Source organism: Ornithorhynchus anatinus, chromosome 5 (assembly GCF_004115215.2).
Source record: "Ornithorhynchus anatinus isolate Pmale09 chromosome 5, mOrnAna1.pri.v4, whole genome shotgun sequence".
Taxonomy (NCBI): domain Eukaryota; kingdom Metazoa; phylum Chordata; class Mammalia; order Monotremata; family Ornithorhynchidae; genus Ornithorhynchus; species Ornithorhynchus anatinus.
In genome coordinates this window covers 33,482,862-33,495,652 of record NC_041732.1, presented here as the reverse complement: position 1 = coordinate 33,495,652, position 12,791 = coordinate 33,482,862, and the positions used below count along the sequence as shown (strand labels likewise).

Sequence of the window (12,791 nt, the reverse complement as noted above, 5' to 3'; positions counted from 1 at the left end):
AATCAACTCTTGACCTGCTAAAGATGCTGGCACCTAGACTAGAGAGCCAATTTGGCCTGACTCCTGACACCAGTTAGCAACATTTACTACCTGCTGAGTTCTGCAGTAGATACAAGGTTATGATCTGGGACGCAGTCCCTGGCCCACTTGGAGTTCTCAATCTATCTTCTCCATTTCCCAGTGGCAGAGCTGGGATTGAACCCAGGGCACTTGACTCCCAGCCCCCTGCTCTTTCCACTGGGCCAAAATTTCCAACAGTAAAAAGCTTTGTCCTCCCCTGGTGCCCAGGGAAATGTCCCCTCCACTAATCTTCAATGCAACAAGTCTCACTGCAATAATCCAAAATATCTCTTTCTCCCCTCCCCTTGCTTTTGGCTCACTCTTGCCTTCCAGTTAGCAAGACCTGAAGCCTAAAATCAATTCCCAGACAGAAAATAATGTCCTCAGAGAGGCATCAGACAGGACCCGTGGGCCTCGGAGGCCCAGAACTAATACCTGGAATCGATCAATGGTCCTCTCCCAAACACATAGTACAGTGCTTGTCACACAGTAAGCACTCAATAAATATGATTGAATGAATAGTATTTATTAAGTGCTTACCGAGTACAGAGCACTGTAGTTGGGAGATTACAATACAAAAGAGCTGATAGGCATGACCCCTGTCCACAAGGAGCTGACAGTTCAAAGAGGAGTTTTGGGGATTAATCACTTCAGGCCCCTGGCAACCTACTGGTTGTGGTCTTGGGAGACAGGTGATGACAGTAGACCCTTCCTTTGCAAAGGACTCTAGTTGAGCCTCAGTGGGATGTCCTTGAGATCTAACAGAAAGAGGACACGCTGCTCAACCCCGACATCAAAGTTTCCCAGCTGGATGGCAGTGCCCAGATAGAGTGCCAGGCTATGAGGATCCTCAAGGGACAGCCCAGAATGTTTTTCCCTGATGCCTAATAACCCTAGACATACCATCGGTGAGATCAGAATTGCCAACCAATCGATGGTATTTATTGAGCACTAGCTTTGTGCAGAGCACGGTACTAAGTGCTTGGGAGAGTACAATACAAGGAGCTTAAAATCTAAATGTCATATTTACTGAGCTCTTACTGGGTGCACGACACTGCATTAAGCACTTGGGCGAGTACAGTATAACACCGGATAGGCAGGTTCTAACAGGGGAGACAGACGTTAAAATAGGAAAGGGAAATGCCTTCATCCTTTCTGAGCCAACATTATATATCAAGGGACGCATCAGCCCCATAGGGGTCTCCTTCCCCACACCTGCTCACCCCCAGAGGAGGCTCAGGTGAGATCTCTATCTTCCCAACTCTGGGGAAGCCTCACATGCCAACTCACTTGTTAAGCACTTACTATGTGCCAGGCACTGTGCTGAGTGCTGGGATGGATATAAATCGGATTGGACACATTTCCTGTCCCACAAGGGACTCACAGTCTTAATCCCCGCTTTAAAAATGAGGTGACTGAGGCATAGAGAAGCTAAGTGACTTGTCCAAAGTCTCGCAGCAGACAAGCGGCAGCGCCGGGGTTAGAACCCAGGTCCTTCTGGCTCCCAGACCCAGGCTCTATCCACTAGGCCAGGCTGCTTCAAACCACACACTAAGTATTAAGATAAAACCATGGTCGAGACCCCAGACTCCCAGTTTTCCTGGGGAAAATTAATTCAATCTGTGTTCTCTATGCTATCTTCATTCTCGCCTCACTTTCAGGGGAGACGCTGAGACTGAAACTTGTTTACACCAACTCAATCCCATCAGGACAACCTCCACCTGCCTCCTCTGTTCTCACATCACACCCTTCTTTGCTGGATGGGGTGCGATCACCTGATTTCCCTAAACCTCTAAATTGGAAGACTTCTCAAAGGAAAGGGAGAGAGGACTGCAAATAGAGGGAAATACCAGCTCCTGTTCTGAGTTCAAATTCCTACCCTAATCCTGGAGTCCAAATGTCTGAGCCTCTTTTAATCTTCACCCGAAGGAGATGTAGCCAGAAAGTAAATGCCAAGTTTTATTTTTGAATGAGGAAGTGAAAGGGGTGAGGCAATAAAAGGGATGGAATCTCCTCTCCTGACTTTCCCACCACTGTAGGCAACACCATCATCCTCCCTGTCTCACATGCCCTTAACCTAACCATTATTCTCCACTCACCTCTCTCAATCAGCTCACATTCACTCTGCCACAAAATCCTGCCACAACATCTACAGAATCTGCCCCTTCCTCTCCAAACTGCTACCACATTGATCCAAGCACTCATCCTAGACCACCTTGCCTACTGCTACTGCCTTTTTGCTGACCTCCCTGGCTCCTGTCTCTTCCCACTCCAGCTCATACTTCATGCTGCTGCCCAGGTCATTGGTCTAAAAAATCATAATGCACGTCTCTCCATTCCTCAAAAATCTCCAATGGTCACCCATCCATCTCCACATCAAACAGAAACTCTTAACTTGGGCTTCAAGGAACCCAATCAGTTCTTCTCTTCTAACCCGACCTCTCTAATCTCCCACTACAAACCGGCCCAGCCACTTTGCTCTTCTAATGCCAACCTACATACTGTGCCTATGCACCGTACTTCTATCCTCTAGCCTGTAAGCTTGTTATGGGCAGGAAACAATGGCTACCAACTCTGCTGAATTGTACTTTCCCAAATGCTAACAGCACACTAAGTGCTCAATAAGTATGGTTGATTGACTGATTGATCTCATCTCTCGCCATCAACCCCTTGTCCACATCCTCCCTCTGCCCTTGAGCTCCCTTCCCCTTCATATGACAGACCACACCCTCCCCATCTTCAAAGCCCAACTGAAGTCCTATCTTCTCCAGGCAGCCTTCCCTGACTATCCTCTTATTTCCCCCACCCTACTCTCTATACTTTCTATGTCACCTATGAACTTGGGTCTGCACCTAAAGGACTTTGATATTCCAACCCCAGTCCCAAAGCATTTATGTACATATCACCATCAATGGTATTTATTGAGTACTTACTATATGGAGTACTAAGATAGAGTTGGTAGACACATTCAATCATATTTATTAATCGCTTACTGTGTGAGGAGGACTGTACTAAGCGCTCGGGAAAGTCCAGCACAACAATAAACGGTGACTTTCCCTGCCGCCAGTGAACTCACAGCAGGATCCTTAAACCCAGAGGGACTGCTGGAGAGGTGAAGATGTATTTATTTATTTATTAACAATGAATAATTATGGTACTTCCCTGACCTCAACAAGTTTACAGTCTCCACGTATCCTTGCACTCTGCCACCTCCTCTCTTTGCAATTTATTTTAAAATCTGACTCCCTCGCTAGATTGTAAATTCCTTGAGAGCAAGGATTGTACCACCATCTCTATTGTACTGTACTCTCTCTCGAGTGCTTAGTACAGTGTTCCGGACACGGTAAGTGCTCAATCCGTATCATTGATTTGATAGATTGAGTTTGGTAGCAGCAAACTGATTTCTCTGAAGAGCTATCAGGTTAGAAGATCCAATTTTGGGTCTTTTCACTTTATCTCTTCTCACCCCCGGTAGGAAGGTCTCCGGTCTTGTTAGGGACCTGTAGTAAGGCTATGGCAGGAGAAACAAAGGCCTGTCCCCATGGCTAGAAACCCTCAGCAGCCCATAGCCCCATCCCCACTGCTTTGTACAGTGCTCTGCAAACCACAGAGTCCCTATAGAGGCGACACTGACGAACGCTCAGAAGCAAAGCAGCAGTATTTAATTCTCCCTTTTCCCTGAGTCTAATCCACGGGGACCGTAACGGGCCAGCATATAAACCTGTACCTGATTGGAAAGGCCGGGGATTTAAGCAGCCATGGCAAGGTAAGCTACTAGCCCAGTGGGTGGTTACTGATTGCACTTTGTTGGGTGGCTGGAGAACAAGGGGGACATTACCATCCTCCCTTTCCAGAAGAAGCTGGTGACCTAAAGCCGTGACCCAGTGAGATGCTAAAGAGCCAGCCATGATTCAACCCCAAGACACACACACACACACACACACACACACACACCCTCCCCACCCTCACCCCTCTCTCTCTCTTCCCCTCCAAGACTTCTCTCTGTAGGGTAGGGGAAAACCCTGACCGTCGCCCTCTCTCACCCTTCTCTGGGTCAGCACCAACCCAGCGGGCCTTGCCCCTCTCGCCTACCCACTCTGTCCTTCACCCCCCTGAATGGGTCCATCCTCCCTCTCCAGCCCTCAGCCCAAGGCCCGAAGATACCCTCCCCATCCGTGCCCCGGCCGGATCAGACACACACGATTTCCCCGCTTCTGCCTCCTCCTGGCCCCGCCGGGAGGTGCCCTCCTCTGAGGCCAGGGACCCAGGAGCAAATACCCACCAGCTCGCTCTGTCCTTCCCTCTGGCCCTTTATAGCGGCCTAATCTCATTTCCTGAGGAATTAGAACTCGCTTCTTATTTCTCCTGCCATTCATGCCCCCATGCCCCCCAAGTGCCCTCCCCAAAACTCGCGCGTGCACACACACACACACACACAATCTTCTTTCTCTTCCTTTCCCACTAGCTCGCTTCAAAAAGAAATGAAGGCAATATGAGGGGACTGGTGCCCAGCTGAAATTCCCCCAACAATACGCCCCGGCTGTATAACCAGGGCATACTGTCCGGTGTCCCCCTCCTTTTCCCCATCACCTCTCCTGGTTCTCCTTCTTTCTCTCTTCCTTTCCCCTCTCCTCCCTCACTTCCCCAGGAATCAAAGTTTTTTTCCCCATTCTTTACCCCCGCCGAAGCCAGGACCAGAGGGCAAGAGCAAGACGGGGGTGAGGGGAGGGCTGGATAGCCGAGAAGCAGGGTGGAGGGTAGATGGTGGGAGCTGGGGCGGCAAAAGGAGGGTCGTGGAGCGACCGGGGATTTTTCTAGAGGGAAACTGGAAGGTTTCAAGATCCACAGCAGCAGTAGTGGCTCGGGGTGTCAACTCTGGGGGTCCCCTGATTCTAGAGCCGCTGGGTCCGCCTCTGTCCCTGGAGCCCCAAAACACACACACGAACACACACACATATACATACACACACACCCTGCCCTAGTCACCTCCCTTTCACTTGAGCAATTCTTTCTGAAGTTGCCTCAATTTGCAAATCTTTTTTTGAAGGGAGGGAAGGACATTTCTGACCTGTAGTCGCCCAAGGAGTCTTCCTTGCCCACCCCCCGCCCCACCCTTAGGTCCTGCGGAAGCTTTGGGCTACTGGCTCTTTTTCTCCCGGGCCCCTCGCCCTCTCCTCCACCCCTTTCGTGCAGGGAGCCCGGGCTCACCAATGCCCGCGCCGCCCTGCGCGTCTCTCCTCGGGATTCGGAACGGGCGCTCCTTCCCCACTCCTCCGCGTCCCCTCGGCTCCCCCGGCTCCCCCGGACTCCCCAGGATCCCCCAACTGCCCCCAGCTCCTGCCGTTTCTCCCCCTCGAATTCCCTCGGTCCCCCCAGCTCCCCTCGGCTCTCCATCTAGGGCTCCCCCGGGTTCCCCCTGATTCTGTCCCTCCGACTCCCCAACTTGGCGCCGGATCTCCCCCTATGGTTCCTCCGGCTCCCCCTGACTCTCCCCCTCCGAGTCCCCCGGCTCCCCCAGTTCCCCCTTTCCCCCCAGACCTCCCCCTAAGTCTCCTCCGGCTCCCCCTGACTCTCCCCCTCGGAGTCTCCTGGCTCCCCCAGTCCCCCATTTTCCCCCCAGATCTCCCCCTAAGGCTCCTCCAGCTCCCCCTTACTCTCCCCCTCGGAGTCCCCCAACTGCCCCAGCTCCCCGTTTCCCCCCGGATCTCCCCCTAAGGCTCCTCCAGCTCCCCTGACTCTCTCGGAGTCCCCCGGCTCCCCCATTTCCCCCTAGGATCTCCCCCTACGTCTCCTCCAGCTCCCCCCGACTCTCCCCCTCGGAGTCCCCCAACTGCCCAGCTCCCCGTTTCCCCCCGGATCTCCCCCTAAGGCTCCTCCAGCTTCCCTGACTCTCTCCCTCGGAGTCCCCTGGGTCCCCCATTCACCCCCAGGATCTCCCCCCAAGGCTCCTCTAGCTCCCCCGACTCTCCCCCTCAGAGTCCCCCGGCTCCCCCTGCTCCCCATTTCCCCCCAGGATCTCCCCCTGATTCCTCCCGCTCCCCCTACCTCACCCCCTCGGAGTCCCCTGGCTCTCCCGGCTTCCCCAGCCCCCCATTTCCCCCCGGATCTCCCCCTAAGCCTCCCCCCGACTCTCCCCCTCCGAGTCCCCCGATTCCCACGGGCTCGCCCCTTCGGACTCTCTCACCGGGAGAGCAGCTTCCCCACCGCCGCCGTTACTCACCTAAAAAGAAGAAGATGCAAAAAGCGTTTGCCAAGATCATGTTAGATAGATCCAACAGTGTTGTTTTTTTTTCCTTTCCCCCTTGGGTTAAAAAAGAGAGAACTGATAGTAATTGCCAAGCCAGTAATAAGGAACCCCAAATCCAATGCGGAAATCCCAGATATTCCTTCCTGTAGTCGACGATGGTCTGGTGTCCCGGCGGCCTACACTTCTCGCTGGACAGGTTGGGAGGAGAGGGGGGGGGGGGTCTCTCTCGCTGCCCCCCTTCCCCAGTAAAAATCAAAACCAAAAACAATATTCCAGTCCAGCGGTCAAATCTCTCTTTCGCTCTTTCCCGGAGATGCTAGTATCGGCCGGCTCCGCGTCTAAGCCCCTTCCCAAAGAGGAGAAGCCGGGAAGGTTAGGGGAGAACGGTGTGTGGGGAGGCAGGCAGGAAACGAGGGAGGGAGAGGGAATGAGCGGAGGAGAATGAAAAGCTGGGATGAACGGCAAAAGGAAAGAAATCCACAAAAGGTTTCGAAGCCAAGAAACAATCCTGGAGGAGCTCCGGGCAGGAGGGACAAGAGTCGCTTCTTTTTGCACCGAGAAGAGATTCGAAAAATCTTCTCCCGCTTAACCTCTTCTCGCTCGACTCAGTTTTTTTTTTTTTTTTTCCTGATGGAATCCCAGGGCGTTTGCTTGCGAATCTCTCTCTCTCCCTTCCTCCCTCTGTCTCCCTCTCTCTCGCTCTCTTCCTCTCACTCTTCCTCCTTCTCTCTTCCTCTCGCTCCCTCCCTTTCTCTTTTTCTGTCTTCTTCTCCCTCTTTTCCTCCTCTCTTCCTCTCTCTCCCTCCTTTTCTCCCTCTCTGTCTTCCTCTCTCTAGCTCTCTCCCTCTCTCTACCTCCCTTTCTCCCCCCCCCCCCTTTCCCTCCCTTTAGCTTTCTCGCTCTCTCCCTCCCTTTCTCCCTCTCCCTCTCTCTCTCCCCCCTTCTTTTTCCCTCTCTCTCTCCCTCCCTTTGGCTTTCTAGCTCTCTCCCTCCCTCCCTCCCTCTCTGCCTTCTTCTCTCTCCCTCTCTCTTCTTCTCGCTCTCTACCTCCCTTTCTCCCTCTCTCTCTCTTTCTCCTTCTCCCCCCCTTCTCTCTCCCTTTCTCCCTGTCTTCCTCTCTCTCCCTCTCACTCCCTACCTCCCTTTCTCCACCTCCCCTTCTCTCTCCCTCTCTCTGGATTTCTCGCTCTCTCTCTCTCTCCCTCCCTTTCTCCCTCTCTCTTTTTTCAAGAGACTGGTCTCTGTGGTCTCCCAGGCGGTGGAGGGTCTGGGAGGGGAGCAGGAAGAATCCGGGGAAGCGTTGTCAGAGGCGGCGGAGGCAAGGACGAGAGAGGCAGAGGGACCAGGCGGCCGAGCTGGCGAAGGCGAAGCCCCTCGGATGCCCCCCCCCCCCCCAGCCCTCTCCCTCCCCCACCGCTCCTGCAAATGGGCAGAGCCCTGGCCTCAACCTGGCCAAGCCCCGCGCCTTCCGGCTCTCCAAAGAGCCGCCACCTCCCCTGATTTCTCTCTCTCTGCGGGTCCCTCCTTCCCCCGTCCCTCCATCACCCCCCTCCTCCAACCCCCTCCCCGCAAGGGTCGGGAGATTCCGCTCCGGGCCGAGGCCCGGGGGCCCAGTGACCCGGCTATCCCACCCACCCCCCGCTGGGGGAGGGGGCGAGGGAGGCTGGAGGAGAGATGCCCCACCTGGTCGAGTCGCAGGTAGCATTGGGGGGAGCGCGGATTGGACGCTCCTCCCCCCACACCCGAGGGACACCGGGCTAAGGGTCTCCCCTTCCCCCGGGCCCCCCAGCCTCCCTCCGCCCCCGAAAAAGGAAAAGGGGAGCGCTCCCTTCTCTTCCCTTCCCCTCCTGTCTTCTCCCTACCCACAGCAGCGCACTTCCCCCGCTCCCAGACTGGGAACTTTCACCGCGCCGTCGCGCTGGGTTTATCCACCGATCCTGCCCCTCCCTGCCCTGCCCCACCTGGCTCTGCCCTGCCCTGCCCTGTCCAGCCATACACGGTGCTCCCCGGTTCTGCCTTGCCCTGCCCTCTTCACCTGCCCTGCCCTGCTCTCCCCTCCCCGGCCCCGCCCTGCTCCCGCCCAGCACTGTGTCCCCAACCTGATTACCTAGTAACTACCCCAGTGCTTAGAACAGTGTTTGGCTGCCATACACAGTGCTCCCCGGCTCTCCCCTGCCTTCACCTGTCCTGCCCTGTCTTCACCTGCCCTGTGCTCACCTGTCCTGCCCTGCACTACCTTCAGCTGCCCTGCCCTGCTCAGCCCTGTCTCCACCTACCCTGCCTGTCTTCAGTTGCCCTACCCTGCTCTGCCCTGTCCCGTCCTCCATAATTGATGTCCGTCCCACCGCTCCGGCTCCCTCCCGGCGGAGGGTGGACGAGCTGCCCTGGTGAGGTAAGGGGGATTTGTCGGGGGTGACCCGGGACGGGAGCGGTGGGCCAACCGCTCTGCGCCTTGCTCGCCGCGGGAGCTGGGCTGGAGGCTGGGGGCTGGTGACCACCCCCGCTTCCCAGAGCCCGGTTCCCCTGCCCGGTTCCAGGGAACCAGCCGTTCAGCCCGAGTCCCCAAGGTCGCTTGCCTCCTCCTCCTTCCTCCCAACGCCCGGATCTCCTCCCTTGGGATGGGGTGGCCCTTTCGTTTGGGGGATGGCGGGGAGAGAGGGGAAAGGGACTGAAGTGTGTGCGCGCGCAAAAATAGACGTATAATTGCAGAATCCAGAAACATTCAGAGGAAGCAGCTCACTCTGTTGCGGAACCTGAGGACCCGATACAGAAGACTGCCGGCCCGCCGAAGTGGGTTGCAGTGCACCCCTGCTGGGAGGAATTCTCGAAGAATTTCCACACCCAGACACACACACACAGAGTGACACACCTAGGGACTCCAGCACTCACGTCTTGGATTGTGTGCCTCTTGAAGGGGCATGTCTAATTCTCACCCATGGACAGGGCTTTTAAGGCACTTAACCATCACTATTACTGACTACACGTGGACACCTACGGACACAACCAGAGACACACAAATGCACAAGCAGACACATCTCCATTCCTGTGGGCCTGCACAATCTCTCCCATGCTTTTTGACACCTACAGTCTCCCACGAATCCTTATAAAGACCCTTCTCTCATACGGGTGCTCCCTCATACGCACTCCTTACGATCTCATGTAATCTCCAACACAGAAATGCACAATTCTCCCTGGGGATGTATCTGGATTGTCAGAAAACGAACCGTAGCCTGGATTTGAGGTCCTTTTGTTCCGCCAGGACACCAGGGGATGGGTGGACAGTGAAAACTGATCTGGTGGGAAGGGATGCTTTAGAGTTTCCCTGTTCAGAGAAGAGAAAGGGATGGTCTAGCTTTTCCCTGTTCGGTGCAGAGTACACACCAAGCTGGTTCAGCTTCACTCAGGGAGATGGGACCGGATGGAGAGTCTTGGGGGAATCCTGTGATTTGGGGGTCTGACCTATTGGTAATGTTGTTCTCTTCCCTCTGTCCCCACCTCCCTCTCTCTCCTCCCCTCCTTTCCTCTCACCTTACCCACTACTAGGGCCCTGGGCCTTCATATCCAACCAACTTACTCTTCCCCAGCTCCCTCCAGAACCTTGCACACAGCCTCCACCTCCTCCCCATTCAGTTCTCCCCATATTCTTGGATGGGGGCATCATAAAAAGAACTCTGAGCAGGGGCTCTCATTATGGCACAATGGCATGGAGAGGGGATGATGAGGCTGCTGCCGTGACACACGGTTGAAAAAGCACACACTCCCTTCTGCTCCTGTATGCACCCCCCCCCCCAAACACACACACATGCAGCTTCTCGTTTCTTCCCTGAAGGGAATATTTCCTTTTCCCAGTTCCTCTTGGTTCCAGTAAATTACTTAACGTCACGCCTGTCACCAAAGCCTCTTGGCTCCTTGCAAGAAGATGCATTGAGGTTGGGGCTGTCAGGGTGAAGGGGCTGGACCAGAAATGAGTGCAGTGGTCAGTCTGCCCATTTCTCATCTGTCCAACCCCTCTCTCTGATCTTGTTGCACCCCCCAGTGCAGTCAGCTGCCGGGTGCAGATGAGATAAAGGGAGGGGCAAGAAAGGCCATCCTGATAGGCCACTGAATCCCTGGGTCCATTCGCTGCTTTCCCTAAACTCCATGGCTTTAACCCTAAGAATAATGTTGGCATTTGATGTGTTCACTATGCGTCAAGCACTGTTCTGAACACTGGGGTACATATGAGCCAGTTTGGACACAGTCCCTGTCCCAAATGGGGCCCACAATCCCAATCCCCATCCTACACACAAGGCAACTGAGGCACAGAGAAGTGAAATGACTCACCCAAAGTCACACGGTAGACAAGTGGTGGAGCCAGCATCAGAGCACAGGTCCTTCTGACTCTCAGGCCTCTGCTTCAGCCACAGAGCCGTGCTGAGAACTACAGAACGTTGAACCCAGTGCAGCTGCCTTCAAAAACTCTTCTCGGTGATGGCACTTCCCAGGGAACCTGGATCTGATTCGCTCTCCATCCTTCCGAACAGTTTTTCTGTGGGTCCCCTTACTCTTGGTGAACTCCAGGGTTGGGGATGAGCCAGCTGGCTAGGGAGAGCTTTGGAGACCAGCGAGCCTCCAATCTCTGCTTTCAGTAACACCAGGGCCCCGCTAGTGAAACGGCTTTAAGGTGAGCTTCCTCTGGGCTTTCATACGTAAGCCAGCAGCTCCCCCTGCCCTGCCCTGCAGTCCCAACACTACTCCTTAGCCTCCAGTTAAGCTTTGGTATCAAGCTCCTTGTGGACATGGAATGTGTCTGCTTATTGTTGCATTGTACCCTCCAAAGTGCTTAGTACACTACTTTGCACACAGTAAGCGCTAAATACTATCGAATGAATCCATCCCTGCTGGAGAGACCCTGTGGAGTTCCCCCGAATGCCCACCTTTCTGCCAACCCCCTCACTGGCCTAGAGACGATGAAATGCTATCTGTGGGAGTAGAAAGAACTCTCCTCTAGATTGTGAAATCCTCTGTTAGAATGAAAACTCTTGAGGGCAGAGATCAGGTCTACCTAGCCTACTGTACTTTCACAACAACTTAACAATAATAATAATAATAGTGGTGACATTTGTTAAGCACTTACTATGTGCCAGGCACTGTCCTAAGTGCTGGAGTGGATACAAGCAAATCGGATTGGACACAGTCCCTGTCCCACATGGGGCTCACAGTCTCAATCTCCGTTTTACAGATCAAGTAACTGAGGCAAAGGGAAGTAATGTGACTTGCCCAAGGTCACACAGCAGACAAGTGGCAGAGCAGGAAATAGAACCCATGACCTCCTGCCTCCCAGCCCATGGTCTATTCCCTACACATAACTTAGCACAGTGCTCTGCACACCACTATCCCCACGACCTACAATATTTGTCCTGCTCTTTGGTGTAGTTCATTCCTTGGGTGTTACTCTGCAAATCCCTAAACCTTAAATGTTTTTTCTTCCTAATCCTCCATCACCTCCCAGTATCTATTTTGCTGCTCCCTCCTTTTGCAGCCAATGCCAAACTAGCTTTTAAAGGAGGGGAGGTAGAAGAAGGAAATGGCAAATTTGACAGCAACTTGGGTTCACTTTAGAACTTTCCAGGAAAAGCATCCCATCGCCTTGACTCCCAGTTTAGCAGCGCCAGAGCAAGACCCACCCCACTGATGGGCAGAAGAAAGACAGCACAGAATGGCCCCGCCTTGAGAGGGGCCAGAGAGAGAATTCAAACAAAGAGGACTTAACCCAACCATCTGATTCACAAATGGCCAGCGGGGCCAGCAAATGGGGGAAATGCACATTCTGTTTGTGGGGCATTGATTTTTGGAATTGATTTTTGTTTTAATGTTCTGAGGGCTGGATCATCTGACCAAGAGGGAGTCCACAGGGCAGGAGGTGAGCTGGAAAGAGGGGCCTGGCATACCAGTGCTAGAACCCTAGTGCTCACCCCGGCTTACCCCTTTGGTCCACAGCTCCTAGATTCCCATGGAAGTCTTCACCGGGTCACAGGGGGCTAGGCAGAGGGGCTGCCAGCAGGGATATTTCCATGCTTGTAGTCCCTGGCCCCAGTTCTCAGGTCCCCTCTCCCTTTCTGTGTTTTTCTACTGCTGGGGAAGGAGTGTTTGTGAGAGGAGCTTGCAGTGGGGTGTTTTCCTCCCTCCCAAACTCTACCCCCATTGTCCCCCGAAGAGGGTCCATCCAGGTGGTCTCCCCTCTCAGGAGCAGGGATGGAGACACCACAATTCCACTCCCCAGAGGGGAAGCTGACGTCACTCTCTGCACTCCACCTTGGAATGGCTGAGCCATCAGCAATAGCCCCAGAATGGTGAACTATTTGGGAATTTGGCCCATCTGGTAGGGGAAAAGCAAAATCTTTCAACTCAAGAATTGATGAAGTTGGCACCTGTTCTCAAGACTTGCCTGTTTTTGTTTGGGATTTTTTTTTTTCCAGAAACGATAGCAGAATGCTATTACTGC

At 54.0% G+C, this 12,791-nt stretch overlaps 1 protein-coding gene across 1 annotated transcript in view; it reads right to left on the bottom strand.

Annotated features, from left to right (window-relative positions):
- GFRA2 (GDNF family receptor alpha 2) overlaps positions 1–7,023 on the bottom strand; it is an 86,703-nt gene extending 79,680 nt beyond the window's left edge. Inside the window, exon 1 of the mRNA XM_029066669.2 lies at positions 6,281–7,023. Within this exon, the coding sequence (XP_028922502.1) occupies positions 6,281–6,320 (40 nt within the window). The 5' untranslated portion in view covers positions 6,321–7,023. The remainder of the gene's footprint in view (positions 1–6,280) is intronic.
- Between the last annotated feature and the right edge of the window lie 5,768 nt (positions 7,024–12,791).